This window comes from Thalassophryne amazonica, chromosome 14 (assembly GCF_902500255.1).
Source record: "Thalassophryne amazonica chromosome 14, fThaAma1.1, whole genome shotgun sequence".
In the NCBI taxonomy this organism is placed as follows: domain Eukaryota; kingdom Metazoa; phylum Chordata; class Actinopteri; order Batrachoidiformes; family Batrachoididae; genus Thalassophryne; species Thalassophryne amazonica.
In genome coordinates, this window is record NC_047116.1 from 50,059,366 (window position 1) to 50,082,444 (window position 23,079).

General features: G+C 42.3%; 1 protein-coding gene across 2 annotated transcripts in view; it reads right to left on the bottom strand.

Moving 5' to 3' along the window:
- Nucleotides 1-23,079, bottom strand: part of LOC117524616 (carboxy-terminal domain RNA polymerase II polypeptide A small phosphatase 1-like) — a 69,966-nt gene that overhangs the window by 6,352 nt on the left and 40,535 nt on the right. For both annotated transcript variants that reach the window (XM_034186430.1, XM_034186429.1), the window contains 4 exons: nucleotides 19,563-19,664; nucleotides 15,566-15,622; nucleotides 7,429-7,521; nucleotides 6,641-6,826 (listed from right to left, as the gene is read on the bottom strand). In XM_034186430.1, the coding sequence (XP_034042321.1) occupies nucleotides 6,641-6,826; nucleotides 7,429-7,521; nucleotides 15,566-15,622; nucleotides 19,563-19,664 (438 nt within the window). The remainder of the gene's footprint in view (nucleotides 1-6,640; nucleotides 6,827-7,428; nucleotides 7,522-15,565; nucleotides 15,623-19,562; nucleotides 19,665-23,079) is intronic.

The window sequence follows — 23,079 nt, forward strand, 5'->3', positions numbered from 1 at the left end:
AGCTAGATCTTAGAAATGCGTATCACCTGGTTCGGATCCGGAAGGGAGACGAGTGGAAGACGGCATTTAACACCCCCTTAGGTCACTTTGAGTACCTGGTCATGCCGTTCGGCCTCACAAACGCCCCCGCGACGTTCCAAGCATTAGTTAATGATGTCTTGCGGGATTTCCTGCACCGATTCGTCTTCGTATATCTAGACGATATACTCATCTTTTCTCCGGATCCTGAGACTCATGTCCGGCATGTACGTCAGGTCCTGCAGCGGTTGTTGGAGAACCGGCTGTTTGTGAAGGGCGAGAAGTGTGAGTTTCACCGCACATCTTTGTCCTTCCTGGGGTTTATCATCTCCCCCAACTCCGTCGCTCCTGATCCGGCCAAGGTTGCGGCGGTGAGAGACTGGCCCCAACCCACTAGCCGTAGGAAGCTGCAACAGTTCCTCGGCTTTGCAAATTTCTACAGGAGGTTCATTAAGGGCTACAGTCAGGTAGTTAGCCCCCTGACAGCCCTGACCTCACCAAAAGTCCCCTTCACCTGGTCGGATCGTTGCGATGCCGCGTTCAAGGAGTTGAAACGGCGCTTCTCGTCTGCACCCGTTCTGGTGCAGCCCGATCCTAGTCGCCAGTTAGTGGTTGAAGTGGACGCCTCGGACTCAGGGATAGGAGCTGTGCTTTCCCAGAGCGGGAAGACCGATAAGGTCCTTCACCCGTGTGCCTATTTTTCCCGCAGGTTGACCCCGGCCGAACGGAACTATGACGTCGGCAATCGAGAACTCCTTGCGGTGAAAGAGGCTCTTGAAGAGTGGAGACATCTGTTGGAGGGAACGTCCGTGCCATTCACGGTTTTCACTGACCACCGGAACCTGGAGTATATCAGGACCGCCAAGCGGCTGAACCCCAGGCAAGCCCGCTGGTCACTGTTCTTCGGTCGTTTTGACTTCCGGATCACCTACCGTCCCGGGACCAAGAACCAGAGATCGGATGCCTTGTCCCGGGTACATGAAGATGAAGTCAAAGCGGAGTTGTCGGATCCACCGGAACCCATCATCCCGGAGTCCACTATCATGGCCACCCTCACCTGGGACGTAGAGAGAACCGTCCGGGAGGCCCTGGCACGAAGCCCGGACCCCGGAACTGGGCCGAAGAACAAACTATACGTCCCACCAGAAGCTAGGGCTGCAGTCCTGGACTTCTGTCACGGCTCCAAGCTCTCCTGTCATCCGGGGGTGCGAAGAACCGTGGCAGTTGTCCGGCAGCGCTTCTGGTGGGCGTCCCTAGAGGCCGACGTCCGGGATTATATCCAGGCCTGCACCACCTGCGCCAGGGGCAAGGCTGACCATCGCAGGCCACCAGGCCTACTCCAGCCGCTGCCTGTGCCTCATCGCCCCTGGTCCCACATCGGCCTGGATTTTGTCACGGGCCTCCCGCCGTCCCAGGGCAACACCACCATCCTCACGATAGTGGACCGGTTCTCCAAGGCGGCCCACTTCGTGGCCCTCCCAAAGCTCCCAACAGCCCAGGAGACAGCGGACCTCCTGGTCCACCACGTCGTCCGGCTGCATGGGATTCCAACAGACAGTCTCCGATCGCGGTCCCCAGTTCTCCTCGCAAGTCTGGAGGAGCTTCTGCCGGGAACTGGGGGCCACGGTGAGTCTCTCGTCCGGGTACCACCCTCAGACCAACGGGCAAGCAGAACGGGTAAACCAGGAGGTGGAACAGGCTTTGCGCTGCGTGACTGCTGCGCACCCGGCGGCCTGGAGTACCCATTTGGCCTGGATCGAGTATGCTCATAACAGCCAGGTGTCTTCAGCCACCGGCCTCTCCCCTTTTGAGGTATGTCTGGGGTATCAGCCCCCGTTGTTTCCGGTGGATGAGGGAGAGGTCGGTGTGCCCTCGGTCCAGGCCCACCTACGGAAGTGCCGTCGGGTGTGGCGTGCTGCCCGTTCTGCTTTGCTAAAGGCCCGGACGAGGGCAAAAGCCCATGCAGACCGTCGGCGGGCCCCGGCCCCTGCGTATCGGCCAGGGCAGGAGGTGTGGTTATCCACAAAGGACATTCCCCTCAAGGTGGACTCCCCCAAGCTACAGGACCGTTACATCTGCCCATTTAAGATCCTTAAGGTCATCAGTCCAGCCGCGGTGAGGCTTCAGCTTCCGGCCTCACTGCGGATCCATCCTGTGTTTCACGTGTCCCGGATAAAACCACATCACACCTCACCCCTCTGTACTCCGGGTCCGGCACCGCCTCCTGCCTGGATCATCGATGGCGAGCCGGCTTGGACTGTACGCCGGCTTTTGGATGTCCGTAGGATGAGCCGGGGCTTCCAGTATTTGGTGGACTGGGAGGGGTACGGCCCCGAAGAACGCTCCTGGGTGAAGAGGAGCTTCATCCTGGACCCGGCCCTCCTGGCCGATTTCTACCGCCGCCACCCGGACAAGCCTGGTCGGGCGCCAGGAGGCGCCCGTTGAGGGGGGGGACCTGTTGTGTGGGCCGCCAGAAGAGGAGGTACTGCTGGCCCACCACCAGAGGGCGCCCTGCCTGAAGTGCGGGCTTCAGGCACGAGGGCGCAGTCGCCTCACAGGAGCAGCCAGGGTGACAGCTGTCACGCATCACCTGCAACAGCTGTTACCCATCATCTGATCAGCAGGGGAATATCAGCAGGACGACGCCTCCACCTCTTTGCCGAGATATCGTTCTACCTGGAAGGTAACGTGCTCAGCTGACTGGTTAACAGTGATCTTTTGTGACTTTTGTGAGTTGTTTAGCTGACTCCTTTTCCAACGAGTGGTGGAGGTAGTTTTCCTGCCGTGCGGATTCCTGGGTGCAGACGTACCCACATTTAATTGTTCTTTTGTTCCTCGCCAGCAGTACCAGGTCCGACACGCGAAGGCAGTGGCCACCTGGGAGTTCGGGACTTGGCGGCTCCAGTATTCCCGGGGTCTGGTGGCGGAGGAAATCGTGTGGTTCCGGTTCTGCTTTGGACAGACGTCTCCTATCTTCGAGCCTGCCCACACGACACCTTTTGTGATTTGGCTTTTGTCTATTGTTGTAATCTGATTGTATTTGTTGTGCCCATTCACAACAGTAAAGTGTTGTTATTTGACCTCATCCACTGTCCGTTCATTTGCGCCCCCTGTTGTGGGTCCGTGTACCTACACTTTCCCAACACTCAAGTCTTCTTGAATATGATGCCACAAGCTTGGCGCACCTATTCCTCTTTGCAGCACCTCTCAAGCTCCATCAGGTTGGATGGGGAGTGTCGGTGCACAGCCATTTTCAGATCTTAAGGATGACCAGTGGAAACAGGATGCACATGAGCTCAATTTTGAGCTTCATGGCAAAGGCTGTGAATACTTATGTATATGTGATTTCTTAGTTTTTTTATTATTATTATTATTATTATTATTATTATTATTATTATTTTTAATAAATTTGCAAAAATGTAATTTTTTTTACATTATCATTATGGGGTATTGTGTGTATAATTTTGAGGGAAACAATGAATTTCACCCATTTTGGAATAAGGCTGTAACATAACAAAATATGGGGAAAAAAATGAAATTATCTGAATACTTTCCAGATGCACTGTATCGTCTTAACTTTGACAAATTCCTACTGTGGGGAGAATTCCTCCTGGTGCCTAGATAACAACATGACCCACCCCTATCTTGAGCTCTGTGTAACTATGTTTGCGTGTATATACTGTATTTACTATGTCCATATTAGCAACAAAACACCTACTCAAATTCTGGAGGAAAAAAAAAAATTAATCCACTTTGGAATAAGGCTGTAACATAACAAAATGTGGAAAAATTGAGGTGCTGTGAATACTTTCCGGATGCACTGTAAAAGTCACTGGCTAGAAAACTATGCCATACCTACTTGAAATTGGGAACTAAACAACCAGGTACAGCACAGTTCATTTGGTTTTCACCATATTTATACAGAATGTAGTTCTTGTCCTTTCTTCGGCTGCTCTAAGTTTGTGTGTGGTTCGTACTTTGACTATGTTCTTGATGTTAGGATTTGTTGATTGATATACAGTATCTATCAGTCAATATTCTTCCTTCTCTACATATTAATCCCATATTTGTGTGTGGTCATTCCTTCAGGCAGAGTACTATTAGGGTTCAATATTTTGCTCTAGGGCACATCAACACTCATCCACAATCAGGTACCAAACCCAGTGACTCTCTACTTTTACATGAGATACAGTCGTAACATCAATTCATCAGTTTAACATAAACTGTCATTTTTACATATCATGATATAATAAAGGACAGCACGGTGGCTTAGTGGTTAGCACTGTTGCCTCACAGCAAGAAGGTTGTGGGTTCAATTCCCGTGGCCTTTCTGTGTGGAGTTTGCATGTTCTCCCCGTGTTTGCGTGGGTTTCCTCCGGGTGCTCCAGTTTCCTCCCACATCCAAAGACATGCGGGTTAGGTGGATTGGAATCTTTAAAATTGTCCGTAGGTGTGTGTGTGGGTGTGTCTGTGTTTGTTTGTCTATTTGTGGCCCTGCGACAGACTGGCGTCCTGTTCTGGGTGTACCCCGCCTCGCGCTCTATGACTGCTGGGATAGGCTCCAGCTCCCTGCGACCCTTAATTGGACTAAGTGGCAGAAGATGAATGAATGAATGAATGAATGATATAATAAAGTTTGAGGAAATTAAATTCAAAATGGACAGAAAAAGTGACTATGTTTTGGAAAGATTGAGCGTTTATCATTCATTTTCTATACCCGCTATACCCACTTATTCCAATAAGTGGTCACAGGGGATCCTATTCCAGCAGTCTTTGGGCAACAGGCAGGGTACAACCCATTAGGACACCATTCTATCACAGGGCCACATACAGACAGACAGACACACGCATTCAGATTCTCACCTACTGTCAATTTAGAGTCACCAATTATCCAAATATGCATGTCTTTAGAAGTGGTGGGAAGCCAGACCACTCAGAGGGAACCCATGCAAACCTGGGGAGAACATGCAAACTTCACAAAGAAAGGACCAGGTGGGAAGTGATCCCATGACCTACTAGCTGTGAGGCAACAGTCCTAACCACTAAGCCACCATGCTGCAACTGTGAATTCATCAAGAAATTGCACACAAATGCAGGATTAATTATTATTTGAATCAATTCACAGCTCTAAATAAAATGTCTCACTAATTACAATTATCATAGCTAGAGATATTTCAAAAACTGATGCAGATGCAGAGAGGTGAACTACAGATAATGACATTCTGTGTGCTTTAATCATGTTCAGAATAATAATAGTGCTATGTGACTAAAAAGATTAATCCAGGTTTTGAGTATATTTCTTATTGTTACATGTGAAACAAGGTACCAGTAGATTCAGTAGATTATTACAAATCCAACAAGACCAAGCATTCATGATATGCACACTCTTAAGGCTATGAAATTTGGCTATTAGTAAAAGAAAGTAGAAAAGGGGGTGTTCACAATAATAGTAACATCTGCTGTTGACGCTACAAACTCAAAACTATTATGTTCAAACTGCTTTTTTTAGCAATCCTGTGAATCACTAAACTAGTATTTAGTTGTATAACCACAGTTTTTCATGATTTCTTCACATCTACAAGGCATGGAGTCAACCAACTTGTGGCACCTTTGACCATGATGCTTGCACCACCATGCTTCACTGTCTTCACTGTGAACTGTGGCTTGAATTCAGAGTTTGGGGGTCGTCTCACAAACTGTCAAACTGTCACAAACTGTCCCTTGGACCCAAAAAGAACAATTTTATTCTCATCAGTCCACAAAATATTCCTCCATTTCTCTTTAGGGCAGCTGATGTGTTCTTTGACAAATTGTAACCTCTTCTGCACATGTCTTTTATTTAACAGAGGGACTTTGTGGGGGATTCTTGCAAATAAATTAGCTTCACACAGGCGTCTTCTAACTGTCACAGCACTTACAGGTAACTCCAGACTGTTTGGACAGCCTGAGGTTGCTGCCTGTGTTTTAACCAATGTGGGTCTCATTGATCATCTCACCCATTGATCATCCTGGAGCTGATCAATGGGTGAACCTTTGCCATTCTGGTTATTCTTCTATCCATTTTGATGGTTGTTTTCCATTTTCTTCCACGCATCTCTGGTTTTTTGTCCATTTTAAAGCACTGAGATCATTGTAGATGAACAGCCTATAATTTTTTGCACCGGCGTATAAGTTTTCCCCTCTCCAATCAACTTTTTAATCAAACTACGCTGTTCTTCTGAACAATGTCTTGAACGTCCCATTTTCCTCAGGCTTTCAAAGAGAAAAGCATGTTCAACAGGTGCTGGCTTCATCCTTAAATAGGGGACACCCGATTCACACCTGTTTGTTCCACAAAATTGACAAACTCACTGACTGAATGCCACACTACTATTATTGTGAACACCCCTTTTTCTACTTTTTTTTTTTACTAATAGCCCAATTTCATAGCCTTAAGAGTGTTCATATCATGAATGCTTGGTCTTGTTGGATTTGTGAGAATATACTGATACCTTGTTTCCCATGTAACAATAAGAAATATACTCAAAACCTGGATTAATCTTTTTAGTCACATAGCACTACTATTATTCTGAACACTACTGTATGTCAGCATATTGTAGAAAAATAAATGAAAATGGCATACAGCGTTTTCTGGGTGGAAGATGTAGGAGGCTGGAGAGTTGTCAATGATAATGACTTTGTTGAGATCTCTTCCTAAACGGCTGAGGTCTTTTACATAGTTGCCTCTGTGAAAGACGCACGACTCCCTGAAGAGGCGACTGCGGAAGGCTCCCCATTTGTCCAGGAGGTCTGACACTGGATCTGCGTACTACAGCGGGGGGAGAAACAGAGCGTCTCAGCAGTGTACAATGGAAGTGTAAACCTGTGGCTGCACAGTACTAAGGTGTGCACGTTACCAGAAAATCTCCTAGGTTTTGGAACAAACTAGCCATATCTCCTGTAAAATACATTGAGTGAATTGATAGATAAAGCAATTTGTTTTGCTTATGCAATACCCCACCATAGGAGTGTCTGGTTTTGCTGAAGGGAAAAATCGTATTGATGATGGAAATTAGGGGCAGGTGTGGTTGAATTTACATCTACCTTAAAATTAGTTTGTCTGTCAGTTTCTTTCTTTCATTTTCAAAGCCCACATTCGATCATCGGGTCCACTACAGCTTGTTCAAAATTAAATGTGGAAAAAGGTGACTTGGTGATTTGTTGGTGGAACTAGATTTGGGGTTTGGCAGGCCTAGCCAACACTGCATAACTGTTAACATTTTTTCATTTCTGTTTTCACAGCTGTATGTGTGTTTTAACCAGTATCTTCTCTATCAGTACAGGGGTTTTTTTTAACACTGGTATACCTTCCTGCAGCAGACTGGACAAATTTAAAACACAAGTTACGTGGATTCAAAAGAGCAATTTTACCTTTGATAAACTTGCAGTGAACAAAACACATTCGAACATTTCTCCCATCCTCTTGAGAAATTCATCAACATGTGGTCTCTTTAACACATACACCTGGGTGGAAACAAAAATGGGACTGAGTGTGAATTGCATAGGTACTGTATTGTGAAACATTCCTCCAGAAATAATGAAGTCATGTCCGTTCTCAGATTTTAATCTCAAACCAAATACATATTTCCACATCTAACACCTGCAATGAATAGCTTATTAAAGTGTAACGCAACATTAGTGCTACATTATGGTATGCATTTTCATCTCTAACAGTATTAAATATATAGTCCTTTCAATTTTTTAACCATTCAAGTCATAAAAGTAATTTTCTTCAGCACCACTATTGTACCTTTGTATTCAAATAACAGATTCACATTATTATATCACCAATATAATCAAAATTCACCGTGTCTGGAAATAATTTAGATTTTTGACCTACATTGATTAAAACACAGGCAGCAACCCCAGGCTGTCCAAAATGAGGCACAACCAGAAGAAGAAAAAGTTACAGGTCCTTGACTCCAAAAGGGAGCAGGTTCCCATTGCGTACCAAAGTGATTACATCACAGCCCCTTGTGAACCAATCAGCTGGTTCAAAACAAACAACTTGCTTGGGTTACTATTCATGCATTTACAATAAGCATCATGAGCATCCTACATTTTCAATGTGCCAAAACCACCTCATCAAGGAAAAAAAAAAAAAAAAAAAAATCACTACAAATCTTACCATGTGGAAACCTGAAAATATTTTACAAATGACTGTGAGGAATTTTGCAAGCTGTAATGAAAGAAACGTTCCAATGCTGTTGTAAATGTCGCTGTTAGTTGTGCTGCTGTGCTGAGTCCCGTTTACATCTGTGCTGCACTGAGTTTCATGATAAATGATGAATACAACATGCCCAATAACAAGTCCATGAAGGTTTTTGGCCAGCTTGTGGCTGTGGTATGTCATCTCATTTATTGCTATAATCGACAATCCGTTGTAAAAGTGACCACACTATAAAACCAGCATCCTTTCAGTGACAGTCGGTGTAGGAAGCGTTGTGAATAGCCATGGCATGAAAGTTGATATTCATTCATTCATTTTCAGCTGCTTATCCAGGTCCAGGTCACGACAGCAGCAGAGCAAGCAGCTCATCCAACACTTTCCTATCCTCGGCCATCCTGTAATTCTTTCCGGGTGATCCCAAGGCGCTCCCAAGCCAGCTGGGAAATATAATCTCTCCAGCATATCCTGCGTCTTCCTTAGGGCCTCCTCCTGTTTGAATGTGCCTGGAAGACCTCCTCAGGGAGGCAACCAGGAAACATCCTCACCAGATGCCCAAACCACCTCAACTGGCTCCTTTTGATGTGAAGAAGTAGCGGCTCAACTCCGAGTCCCTACCAGATAGTTGAGCTTCTCACCCTGTCCAGGAGTGTAAGCCCAGATACTCGACGGAGGAATCTCATTCCTGCAGCTTGTATCTGCAGTCTTATTCTTTCAGTCATTACCCAACGCTCATGACCACAGGTGAGGATAGGAGCATAAATCAACTGGTAATTTGAGAGCCTTGCCTTCTGGCTCAGCTCCTTCTTCACTAGGATGGTCCGGTAAAACATCTGTAAAATTTCAGAATCCACCCCAATCTGTCTAGCGATCTCCTGCTCAAATTTAGGCCCACTTGTGAACAAGACCCTGAGATACTTAAACTCCTTCACTTGGGGCAGTAACTCTCCCCTGACCCAGATGGGACAATCCACTGTTTTCCAACAAAGGAGCATGGTCTTAGATATGGAGGTGCTGATTTTCATCCCAGTCACTTCACACTTGGCATCAAATCTGCTCAGTGTGCATCGCAGTTCACCGTCTGATGAAGCCAACAGAACCAAATCATCTGCACAAAGCAGATGCATGCAACTCTGTAGTCACCAAACTGGACACCCTCCAGTCCCTGACTGCACCTTGAAATTATATCTATGAACATCACAAACAGGATTGGTGACCATGGGTGGCCCTGGCGGAGTCCAACTCCCACCAGAAACAGGTCTGATGTAATGCCGAGATTGTGGGCACAGCTGAGCAGAAGTGGGCATGAGTGGAACGAAGAAAACAGTCCGGCACAGGGCTCTAATGGGGACCACCACCCCAGTCTACCAATCCAGAGGTACTCTCCCTGACTTCCATGCAATGTTGTACAAAACATGACAGTCATGACAGCCCAACAACATCCACAGACTTCAGCAACTCAGGACAAATCTCATCCGTCCCCAGCGAATTGCTACTGGGGAGTTTTTTCACTACCTCGGGGACTACTATGGTGATGGCACCAGATCCACCCAAGTCTTCCATCCCTGCCTCCCTGACGAAGGGCATGTCAGTAGGGTTGAGGAGATCCTCAAACTGTTCTTTCCACCACCTGGCGATATCCTCAGTCCAGTTTAGCAGCTCACCTCCCCTGCTGAACACAGCCTGGGCTAAGATGTGCCTCCCTTTACTTTTGCCAGACTGTTTGCCAGAACTGCTTTGAGGCTGACCGAAAGTCATTTTCCATGGCCTCTCCAAACTCTTCCCCGTTCCTCCCAATCACTCCTCTCCAGGTTTTTCCATTGTTGCCCACATGAGCATTGAAGTCCGCCAGTAGGACTAAGGCATTTCCAGCAGGAACCTTTTCCAGGATCCCATTCAAATCTCCAAGAAGGCTGGATACTCTGAACTGCTGTTTGGTGCATATGCACAAACAACAGTCAGATTCCTCTCTGTAACAGGAAGTTGCATAGAGGCAGCCCGCTCATTTACTGAGGGGTACTCCAAAATAATGGCACTCAACGGGGATTTGCATGTATCCTCACACCTGCCCAGTGCCTCTCACCCTGGGCAAATCTGGAAAAAGAGAGAGTCCAGCCCCTCTCCAGGAGTACGGTTCCAGAGCCCATGCTGTGTGTGGAGGTGAGCCCAACTATTTGAAGTTGGTATTGCTCAACCTCACGCATAAGCTCATCTTCATCAATCATCTTCAACTGCTTATCTGAGATTGGGTCGCGGAGGCAACAGCTCTAGCAGGGGGCCCTGACTTCCCTTTCCCGGGCCGCATTGACCACCTCTGACTACGGTTGGGTATCGAGAACCGGTTCTTTTTGAGTATTGATAAGGAATGATTCGATCCACCGATATCAATAGCCTTTTTGCTTAACGATTCCCTTATTGGTCCTTCAGAGCAGGCGTTGTTTTAGAGCGTTTGTCAGGAAAATGATCATTCCTCTACGTTGATTACAAATGCTGCGCAGCTCTCTGCCGAGATAGAGTCTGGTCAGAATTAATAACTTCAAAACGAACTGCCGCTTTAAATAAAATGGCACCTCTTACAAACGTTGTAATACAGACAAGAAACTACAATCAACTAAAAGGTTTTTTTCCTCCCAAAATGAGACGTCCTGGATTCTTTATAAATTACATCCTGACGTGCAGCACAGCCAGCTGCAAGAGCTCAGCTCAGATGTATGGAAAGACATTCATGCCAATAATGTCTGAAAGGAAATGCTTTTGACAAAAACTACAGAGTTTGTTTATTTATATTTATGCCCAGAGATCAAGGATCCACCATGAGTTTATTATGTCCAGAGTTTAAGGGTCCAGTAACCAATTTCATATTTATTTACTTTAAGACTCAATAAAATGTTGTTCAATTTAAATTAAATTTCAATTTAATCAGCTTATAAAGCGCCAAATCATAACAAAGGCCGTCTCAAGGTGCCTCACATAGAACAGTTCAACATAAAAAAATTAAATAAATAAATAGAAATTAAAAAATTCAAATACATAATTAAAAACAGAAGTAAAAGAATAAAACAGATAGAAAACCTGTAAAGCCTACTTTTAGTACACAAAAAATTCACAAGAGGTATCGATAAGGGAAACGATAAGGAATCGGATCAATAAGCGGAATAGATAATGGTATCGATATCGATAAAATCTTATCGATACCCATCCCAACCTCTGACTGGGGGATCCCGAGGCATTCCCAGGCCAGTGTGGAGGTATTATCTCTCCACCTAGTCCTGGGTCTTCCCCAGGTTCCAGACGGACGTGCCTGGAACACCTCCCTAGAGAGGCGCCCAGGGGGTATCCTTACCAGATGCCTGAACCACCTCAGCTGGCTCCTTTCAACACAAAGGAGCAGTGGCTCTACTCCAAGTTCCCCACGGATGACCGAGCTTCTCACCTTATTTCTAAGGGAGACACCAGCCATCCTCCTAAGGAAGTCCATTTCGGCTGCTTGTACCCACGATCTTGTTCTTTCGGTCATGACCCAAACCCCATGACCATAGGTGATGGTAGGAACAAAGAATGACCAGAAGATTGAGGGCCTCGCCTTTTGGCTCAGCTCCCTTTTCATCACAACAGTAGAGTAGAGCGAATGCAATACCACCCCTGCTGCACCACTTCTCTGGTTAAGGTACTTGAACTCCTTCACTTGGGGCAAGACCACATTCCGTACAATCCATCGGCTTCCTGCTGAGAACCATGGCCTCAAACAGAAAGGTGCTGATCCTCATCCCAGCCATTTCACACTCAGCTGTGAACCGATCCAGTGAGTGTTGGAGGTCACAGGCCAACAGGACAACATCATCTGCAAAAAGCAGTGATGAGACCCTGAGACCACCAAACTGGAAACCCTCCTCCCCCGACTATGCTTCAATATCCTGACCATGAATATCACAAACAGGATTGGTGACAAGGTGCAAACTTTTTTCCTTTATAGATAGTTCCCCCTCCATGATAACTGTACAGTGGGTGAATGCAAGGGTTTGTAATTCCTTAGTTAAAGAAGGCATAAAGTTTTGCATAATAAGGTGCATGGTCACTTTGATTGACAGCTTGTCTGTGCCGGTGAGAACAGCTCAAACTCAGAGTTCTGGTAGCACAGAGGCCGCTAGCTGGAGGTGCTAGTTGTTGTAGAGGACCATGTCTACCCATTCTGAGCATTTTATTACATTTTATTACAAATATGTTATAATATGGCTTGCTGTGTGGTTAATTGTCTGGAAGCAGTGCTTCTCAACCCAGTGTCGCAGACCAAACGGTCTGCCCCTAAAAATTGGTCCAGCCTGCCTCCACTGCGCATGCATGATTTCGGAGCTCAGCAGCTCATCTGAGACAGAGTCTCTTCACCCAAAGCGATCAAATGGATTAATGGGATTATTAACCATCAGATGACAAGGTAAAACCTCTTATCTTTAATCATTCTAAAGTCAGTTAAGCAGAAACAAGGCGAGACTCCGTGAAGCTTTGAAATTACCAACGCGCAGTGAACGCATCAGCTAACAGCTCTTGTAGCCGCAGCACTCTGATTGCTTCCCTCGTCTGTTATGATGAAATAATGCTGAATTTATGTGGAAATGATTGTTGTACAAACGCTTCAGATATCTGTCGCTGAGATAGATGACGACTGGACTGCAGTTTTAAGCAAAAACGACATGATAATCCATGAACCGTGGCTAATGACGCATGCGCAGTGAAGGCAGGGCGGACCGAATTTTTGGGGGGACTGTTCTGTCAGTAACACCGGCCCTCAAGTCCCACCTAACTACACATTTTCCATCTCTCCCTGCTCTACCACAAGCTGACAGTACTACTAACAGATACTTGTTAGTGGTCTGAAAATGAGATCAACCAATCGGAATGGCACTAGTCCTTTCCTTTAAACAGGAGTGCACTAGCCACAGAGCAATGTGGTGTCAAGGAAGCAGATGCAAGTGAAAGGATTAGTGCTCAGATTAACTCCAGCATATCAGAGCACACAGCAGACAGTGGACACCAAAGCTCCTGCAGTCCACTCAGTTTGGTGTCAATCACGGAAATCTCCTGTCATGAACTCTGTCGGGTACACTTCGACTGCCGGACGAAAAAAGTTGTGAATATTAAACTGTGAGCCCTGTTTTCTATCCAACTGTATGATGGTCAGAAAGGTTCATAAGATGAAAAGGAGTCAGGTTAATTCAACTTAGCACGCATTTATGTATTCCTACAGTTTTAATTTACAGTTTTGGAGCGCCTTGGGGCAACTGTTTGTTGTGATTTGGCGCTATACAAGAAAAAAGTTGATTGATTGATTGATTAATAACTAATCATATTGGGGATTCTTATGACTATACAGTATTTAATGTTTTATTGAACATGATGCAAGATGGTGACATCTAGAACTAATCAAAATGTTAAAAGAAAAAAAGTTGCATTGCAGTATCATCAGAAATCTGCAAAAGAAGAGTTTGTAATTCCCAACGGCATTCATGCTGTTGTGGTTGCTACATTATGGGATGACATTCCAACTTTATCAATAGTGCAAAAGAGGCTTGAAGATGATCCAAGGTCTGGATGGCCTTCAACTGCTGACCCAAGAAAACAATGAATGTGTTCACCACATGGGGATGGGCGACAGGCGAATGTCATTCAATCTAATCTAAGTTAATGATGCTGGAATTTTTCTGTTAGATTTTAGAACATTATGAATCTAGAACAAAGCTTTCTGGTTGATAGGTGCCAAATCTTTTGACCACTGATTTAAAAACACATCAGACTCATCCTACCAACTCATAATTTGGATCATTCTGAAGGGCAGCCATATTTTTTTTTTCCTTGAATGCTTTCTAATCCAGGATCAGTGCTGCAGCAGTCACCTTCAGCTGGGGATAGTCAATGCAGTGAAAACACATGTAGTCAACCTATCCAAAGTAGGTCAAGGATATTTACTCTACAGGGAAGATAATGGCCTCAGTTTTCTGGGATGCAAAAAAAATGGCTAAACCATAAATTATATGAACATGCTGCAGAAACTACACAAGGCTATCAAGAACAAATATGCAGGAAAGCTGATGAAGATGATCGTGTTTCATCAGTACGCTGCCCCAGCTCACAAGTCAGGTGTTGCCATAATTAATAAGCAAAACTGTAACTTCCAAGGGTAACCCACTGTACTCTCTTCATTTGTGTGGCTTCTTCTGAATTCCATCTGGTTCCAAACATGATTATTTATTTATTTATTTATTTTTGCCTGGGAAGAAATACTGGAGCAAAGATGGTGTGATACCTGTATCACACCATCTGATATCTTTATTGACCATCAGGATGAAATCTTCTTTGCCAATGAAATACAAGCCCTGCACTGGCCCTGGAAAAGCGTGTGGACCTCAAAGGGGACTATGTCAAAAATATCCTAGACATGGCCTTAAGCCACAAAGGCATGCATCATGGGTAGCCTGTAAGCTTTTCAGTCAAGCCTCATAGCATGAGCTGAGTGTATCATTACACTTCTAACAATGTCATTTAATATCGCAAAGTGTCATGTACAAAGCCAAAGAAGAATTTATATCTGCTTCCACTAAGATGTAAACGGCCTTGTTTCTGAACCAAGTCATCCCGAATAGGCTTTCCCTACTTTAACAAGCCTATCCTGGATTACTTGAAACAGACACGGGCCCTTTGGACCACAAAGCTCCTCTGTCTTCTGTGAGGCCCAGTGAAATGGGTTGCAGTTATCATTTAGCGCTTGGGGGTTCGGGGGGTGTGTGGGGTTGGTTTGTGGTGGAATAACTCCAATTCCCCACTGTCAAAGAGCAGGGCATAACTCGCGCTACTGCCTGAGATTGATAGTCTGTGACTTCTGAGAAGCCAGCCAGGGTTTCCTCATTTCGTCACACTACTGAAATAACCACCTGCTGCTTGAAACCATCAACAAGGCCACAGCACTGTCAGAGCACTAACACAGTCTTCCCAATGCAAAACACTATAGAGCATTTTGTCTTTATTCCTTTGATGCATTTCTTTGAGATCTTCAAATCATTAAACTATAAGGGTGTACAATAATTGGCTCTTACTGAGCAGCATTTCAACCACACCAGCAGGAAATCTGCATAAAATGTTATTTATCTCTTCTACTTGTACTGTATGGGTTCACGCCCCCCCTCCAAAAAAAAAAAAAAAAACAATTCTTTGAGGGTGGAAAATAGAGCATAACAGGAATGCCAAATGGGTAACCTCAGTGGTGGCTGATACATGCACCGACATCCAGGAGTTGTGATTTTAAATTAAAAAACATCAATTGGTCAATACAACAAAAAGCAGAGTGCACACCTGGTGAACCGTTCCATCAATTTCCACTGGAATGATAAAATCAGCATTGTTCACTGGCTGTGAAAAACAAAGACAGAAGCATTAGCATGTATATTAATCATTGCTTTCATGGATTGAATTAGTGTCGTTATGTGAAGATGCAAACCAAGTGCCTACTGCAGTGGTGTCCAAAGACATTCCAGAAAGGGCCAAGAGAGTGCAGGTTTTGTTTGCAGCCAGTGACTCAGCAGATGACAGCAGACGATTGCACTGACAAGCTCAGCCCATCTGCTCAAAGTGATGTAAAATCACCTGTTGGAGTCAATGGCTGTGAACAAAACCTACACCCTCTTGGCCCTTTCTGGAATATCTTTGGACACCACTGGCCTAGTGAGTCACACAAAACTGTAAATAATCTGTCTCTTGTGACACCCGCCACTGAAATATTGGTACCATGGAATATGACAACTACTTTAAAAAAAAAAAATCTGATTTATTGAGGCAGTTCTCACATCTTATATATGCTTCTCAAATGTCAGCTTCACCATAGGCATAACCCACACAAGGCATTACGCTGTGATCTAAATTTAACCATGAGCTAATGCAATCAAAGGACTGTGACATTTGACAAACGTAAGCAGTCCCAGTCCCAGTCCCAGTCAAAAAGCTTAATATAATGGATGAGTGGATCCTTGGCATTTGACTGGTGGTTTGTATGTAACATGACATGGATTATTCATCCCATTTGTGTTGAGTTGCATTTAGTGTGCAAATTTGGTTTCATTTACCATGCAAATTTGGTTCCATACGTTTTGTGACATTGCACGCTGTGACCACCGCCCATGCACACACTAGTGGGTGCGGTGTTTAGCTAAACATGGCAGAGTTTGTTTTGCTGACGGGCAACGATTTTGAAGGAGCTAATTGACGGTGCTAATTCTTTAAACACACACACACAAAAACAAATCCACTACTCCGTAAGCCTTCTAAAGGGATGAAGAGCTGTTCAGATCAAGAGGATAAAGTTAGGATGAAAAGCTGGTCAAATTTCTGATGCCAATTTTTCGCTGGACTGAGGAAGTCTTTTTTTTTGGGGGGGGGGGGGGGGGGAGTACACAAAGTCAGTGCACAGCATCATGAACTACATTGTCAGAATTATTTTTGAACTATCGAACTGTTTTCCAAGTTGACTGAGAACAATTTTGGACTCCTATTTAAAGGTTGTTTTGGACTGTTGACGTCAAAGCACCAGTGATGCACACCAAATGTAAGTCCATTTCTGTTGTTTATAATTAATAAATAGCAAATGATCTATTTAGCTGTTATATAAACAGATAATGAATGTTTATTCATTCTTTCAATAGAAAAAAATATTTAATTTGGTGAAACATGGAATGTTCCATTCAACATTATATCTATCTATTCTATCTTCATGAAATATTCATACCATTGAACTCATAAACGTTCATTATTTGCATACCATTCAACCGTATAGGAAATTGTGTCCAAACCTTTGACTGGTACTGTATTTTTTCCATTTTGTTTTCATGTTTGCATGTTTGTTTCCATATCTCAACACATACTTGTTGTACCAATAGCTTCCAGTGGCATACATGTGTGGTTATAAAAGCAGCGTCAACTCACTAAAAAAAATGTAAGAGTACGTATTCCTTTGTTTGTTTGTTTTTTTGTTCCATCTAACCAAAGCTGAATAATATTCTTAACCTTGAAGTGCTGTTACATGTTGCTATTTTTAGCATTTGTGTGAAACCAACAATCATCTTTGGAATGTTCCAGTTTTGCTCAGGGTCACCATAATAACAGATCTTGCTTGGATCTACATGTTGTTTTGGCACAAGTTTTACACTGGCTGCCCTTCCTGATATCCATGCATGGACCACAAGTGTCCTTGAACCTTCTTGAATTTTACTGTCAGACGTGCTAAAGACGGTGGATGGCACAGAGTCTGGCCCTGTTTACATATGCACGGCTGGTGCACTATCCAGTGACATCCTTTAGGATGGTGTGCAATCTGAAACGCAGCACAAGGCATCGTGACATAATTTGAGTAATATGTTCACTGTATGCTACCTTATAAGGCTTCATCATAATAAAGAAACCAGATGTTTACAGGTATAAAATCACAAAGCTTTCAGAGAACAGGCCTCTGAAAGTGGTACAAGTTTCACAGAAATAACAACATGAATATGCAAAACCTATCTGAAATAAGTGGTAGTGTTGTTTCAGCATTTAATTCTCCATCTCAGCTCATAAACATGTAACTGATCATCAGACAAAAGTTGCATGATGCACAGTTTCTCCAATCACAGCCACAGGCACCTCTGTCCTCTTCAGAGTTCTCATGGGTATCTTGGTGGTCTCCTTCCTCACTAGTCTCCTTGTTTCATGGTTACTCAGTTATTGAAAACAGCCTCAACAGATTTACAATATAGTCCCACAATGTATGTATTTTTGAATGAGTGATATAAAGTCTAAGCCATATTCAGTGACTTAGAAATGTCCATGTATCCATCCCCTGACTTGTTAAAAAAAAAAAAAAAACTGACTTTAAAAGTGATCATTTCATCAAAAAATGGCCTAAGTCATTTTTTCCAAAAGTGATTTTTTTTTTTTTTTGCCCAAATCATCTCCCTATGATGCTGGCCACCTGTGGTAAAATCACTTAAATCTTCAGTTGAGGAGATCATGCAATTCCACTCCAGCTGTATAATGGCCTATCTCAAGAGTGTGACTTAGGCCATGTTATTTTGCCTAAGTTAAAAGAGTATGTGACTTAGGCAATTTTAGAAGCTTTTCAAAATAGCGACTGCTTCAGGAAAATGAGCCACTGAAGCTCTTGTGTTTTCCTTTGTGTTGTCTTAAAAACATGAAAACATGACTTAGGCCATTATTTTAGAAAGGCGACAATTTGCATTTACAATAATCCTTTGGCTTTAAAAATGGAGGGACTGTAATTTGTAATGGATAATACAAATATTTTTTGTTAAACTCCTTAAATTAAAGCTGAAAACCTGCACTCCAATCACACCTTTATTGCTTCCTTTTTCAGTCTATTGTGGTTGTTGCACAGAGGTAAAATTACTAAAATTTCCACTGTCAAAATACTTATGGATCTCCCATGACATGTTCTTGTACCCAAGCCTTCACTGCACACTCATCTCTCATATCTTCATTGTACATTCTGAGTGTCAAGCTCTTCCTCACACTGCAAAAACTGTCCCTCTGAAAATAAGCCAAATAGTCTGAAATCAAGCCAGACTGTCCTGTAACAAGCAATAAATAAATAAATATGCCAAGGGGGTAAGAAAACTATACTTGGTTAGAATTCTCAAAACTAACAAAATGTCTAGGCACGAATTCATCAAAATATGCATTAAAACTAGACAGAATTCTTATTTTAAGATTAGCCTCTGTCTAAAAATAAGGGAAACAATGTTGCTCCTTTGCTTGGATGATTTGAAATCCATTGCCTTTCCTTGTTACTGGTTAAATACAGCTTGATATTAGCTGGAAAAACTTATTAAGAAAAAGTGAATTCAAGATTAGCTTTCTATTTAAACAAAAAATTAAGTCAAATTTTCTTTAAACAAGTCTTTTTTTGCTTTCTTATCAGTTTCAGTGCATCAGATGATCAGAGCCACCATTTAAAAACATTTATTGAAATAACTTGTGTGGTTACTGGTATTGTTTGCATTTAATCTTCTTTTGATATTTAAAAGTTTCACCCATAATCCATTTGTATCCATTGTCAATTTTTGATGTCTAGTACCAAACCATACCACTTTATTTATATAGCACATTTCACAAACAGTTTCCAAAGTGTTGTACAAAAAAAAAACACAGTATAGAAGTATAACTATTTAGTATAACTATTCCTAAATTTTGATCACAGTAACTGAGATTTTCATATCCTGTGTGATGAACATGCTGATCCTCTCTCAGTGATGTCAGTAACAATGCAGTATGGAATTGTGATGTGCTTCATCATTACATTTACCTTAAAAGAACTGTGCACTAGTGTTTCATCCAAATCAATCACCACACAAATCTTCCCTTCATCATTTGAAGTGATCTGTGGCAGCAGAGGCTTTGATGGGACCTGGAAACAAAAATCACAGTTGAGACAGTACGCCCACTTGTGGCAAAGATAGCCCACAACATATTTTAGCTTTCAAACAGCACGAGCATGTACAGTGGCTTCCAAAAAAGAGTTGGCCAACCACATTCAATTTTCCCATGTATCCCATTGTAAATTTTTTTTTTGCATTTTCAAACAAAATTTGACATAAAACAACTTATGGAATAAACAAAAACATAAAGTTTTAAATGATACCTTTATTGATACACAATAAAATCATCAATGTTAAATTAACACTGACAGTGAACATATGGTCCCACTCTGACCAGAGTAGGACCATATGTACACTGGCAGTGTGAATTTAACACTGACAGTGTTAGTTTACACTGGTGAATTTACTGTGTAGAAGCCAAAAGTTTTTTCCTTGTTGCTTACTAAATCTACAAATGTAATAAACTGCAATGATAACTGGCTCCAACTGGATAGGTGGCATTTAGGACTGCCTGCCCTTTTCAATGAAATAATTACTTTAATAAAACTGCTTCGCCAACATTAAGTTGGCTAAAAGGTCTCATATATATATATATATATATATATATATATATATATATATATATATATATATATATATACTGGATAGGTGGCATTCAGGACTGCCTGCCCTTTTCAATGAAATAATCACTTTAATAAAACTGCTTCACCAACATTAAGTTGGATAAAAGGTCTCTCTCTCTCTCTCTCTCTCTCTCTCTCTCTCTCTCTCTCTCTCTCTCCTCTCTCTCTCTCATCTCTCTCTCTCTCTCTCTCTCTCTCTCTCTCTCTCTCTCTCTCTCTCTCCTCTCTCTCTCTCTCTCTCTCTCTCTCTCTCTCTCTCTCTCTCTCTCCTCTCTCTCTCTCTCTCTCTCTCTCTCTCTCTCTCTCTCTCTCTCTTCTCCTCTCTCTCTCTCTCTCTCTCTCTCTCTCTCTCTCCTCTCTCTCTCTCTCTCTCTCTCTCTCTCTATATATATATATACACACACACACACTTAAAAAAGAACCGCTGTCTCAACAAGAAAAAGTGATGTAACAATTTGCATAGACTTTTTTTTTTAAGCTATTTCAACTTAACTACAGAAATCTTGTGGCATTAACTCAGTAATGGCTGAGTTGAAATAGCTTTAAAAATCTATGCAAATCATTACATAAGTTTTTCTCATTGAGACAGCAGTTCCTTTTTTAAAGTGCGCTATCTGCTTTGATTAAAGCATAGTTCATTGTACAACCAAGGGAAATGAAACAAAACTCCTCCAGTACTTAACAGCTAAGCTTTCCCATCCAAAAAACTTTTCAGTGCATCGATGCAACAAACCAAGCTTGTAATAGGGTAGTCAAGCAATAGGACGACATTGCAGATTTCAGTCGAATGGATCTAAAGAAGCAGTCAGTAATTCAGCAACAATTAAATGTTTACCTGTGTAAGCAAATGTGAGTCCCACGTCTTGATATGGGCATTTTCACGGTATCGTAGAGTGCTGGGGTTGCACCGAATTTGGCGTTATATTTCCAGTATCTAAACATGTTAGGTAAAATGTCATATATGGATAAATACATGATCGAATGAAGTACCTGTAAATAAAAAATAACAAACAAAAACTATTTGTTTATCTTGAAAATATATCAAGCAGTTGAATTTTGGACAGAAATTACTTTCCCATTTGAAAAATTCACAGTTTTCCAAGTTGAATAATTTCCAAGGCAGAATATTCACCAGAAAAATATTCACTGGTAAAATACATTAGAATATGTACTTTTACTAAATGATGCAATAGTGGCTATATCCAGGATTTTTTCTGCACAGGGTAGAATTGAATCCGCATGAGTAAGTTTCCATCCAAAATGTCCACTCCGACTTTTCCATCTGTTGCTCTAAGAAGAAATACATGTTTGTGAATCAGATACACTTTTATAAAGTGCATCTATGTTTGTCACCTGAGGCAAAATATATCTCAAGTATCTTCTGAAACTTGGTATTGAGAAGCATGTGAACATCATTCCGTCCAAAAGTGTCCACTCCGAAATACAGGTTTAAGTCCTCGGTATGTTAACAATGTAAATATTTCTGCTAAGGAAAAGGTAATAAAAAATATCCACTTACTTCACAATATACATATGGAAAATTATTGGCTGTTAATTTTGAATAACACCCACAAGGAATGTGTCTAAAATATTTTGTCCACTCCGAAACCATTTGTTACAAATCTTAAAGTATCCTGTATCATTAATCTTTCATGATTTTATTAATTTATTTCTCTAATATATCAAGCCACTTGTGACAGTATATACTTTTGAACTATTTCTGAACGTCTTGACATTGTTTTCATTTTTTGCAGCCTATTGACTTAATATAATTATGGGTCAGAGCTGAACCGACAAGCATTGATATAATGACTGGTAAAATATATTGGCAAATTTGCTTTGTAAATTATCTAATAACATGATTTGAAAATAATATCCAGTGAATAAAGTGGTTTTACCACTTTTAGCCATAGTTTGACAGTGGCAATTTTCTTGCATTTTTAGCCTTTTGGACATGTATATTTTGAAAGACCAGAACTTCAGAGAAAATAAAGTTACAGCCAAAATTTAAAAGGTTTCTGCAACCATAAAGGTTAGCGATATAAACTAATTACTAAAAACAGCAAATTGAAGACATCAATTTTTGACCTCATTGGGACTGAATGCTCTACGATATTGTGAAAATGCCCATATACCCTGACTCAGATAGACCCATGGCAGTTGAAAATTTTGCACAAAGTTGCTAACATTATCCAGCTTCCTAACCTATTGAAAGGTTGTACAACTATGGAAAACCATCTATTTCAGCACTGATATATGGTTCAGAAAGCTGGAGTTCCATAATGGCATGAACAGCTTTTTTTTTTTTTTTTTACACTTTTAATTTTTAAATCAATCATCATCAATGTCAGTAGCGTCACCACCATTTATAAGCATTATATTTGTTAATTATTATCACATATAGTGTGTGCGATATGGTTATGAGTTTTGTTATGGTTATGGGTTTACAGAGCCATTACGCTGATCAGCCATAGCATGGCAATTATGGGAAAGAGTAGTAGAAGCTAGGCTTAGAAACAGGTGAAGATCTGTGAGCAGCAATATGGTTTCATGCCAAGAAAGAGCACTACAGATGCAATGTTTGCTCTGAGAGTATTAATGGAGAAGTATAGAGAAAGCCAGAAGAAATTACATTGTGTATTTCTGGATTTAGAGAAAGCTTATGACAGGGTGCCAAGAGAAAAGTTGTGGCATTGTATGAACAAGTTTGGAGTAGCAGAGAAGTATGTGAGGGTAGTGCAGGACATGAACAAGGATAGTGTGACAGCGGTGAGATGTGTAGTAGGAGTTACAGATTCATTCAAGATTGAGGTGGGATTAC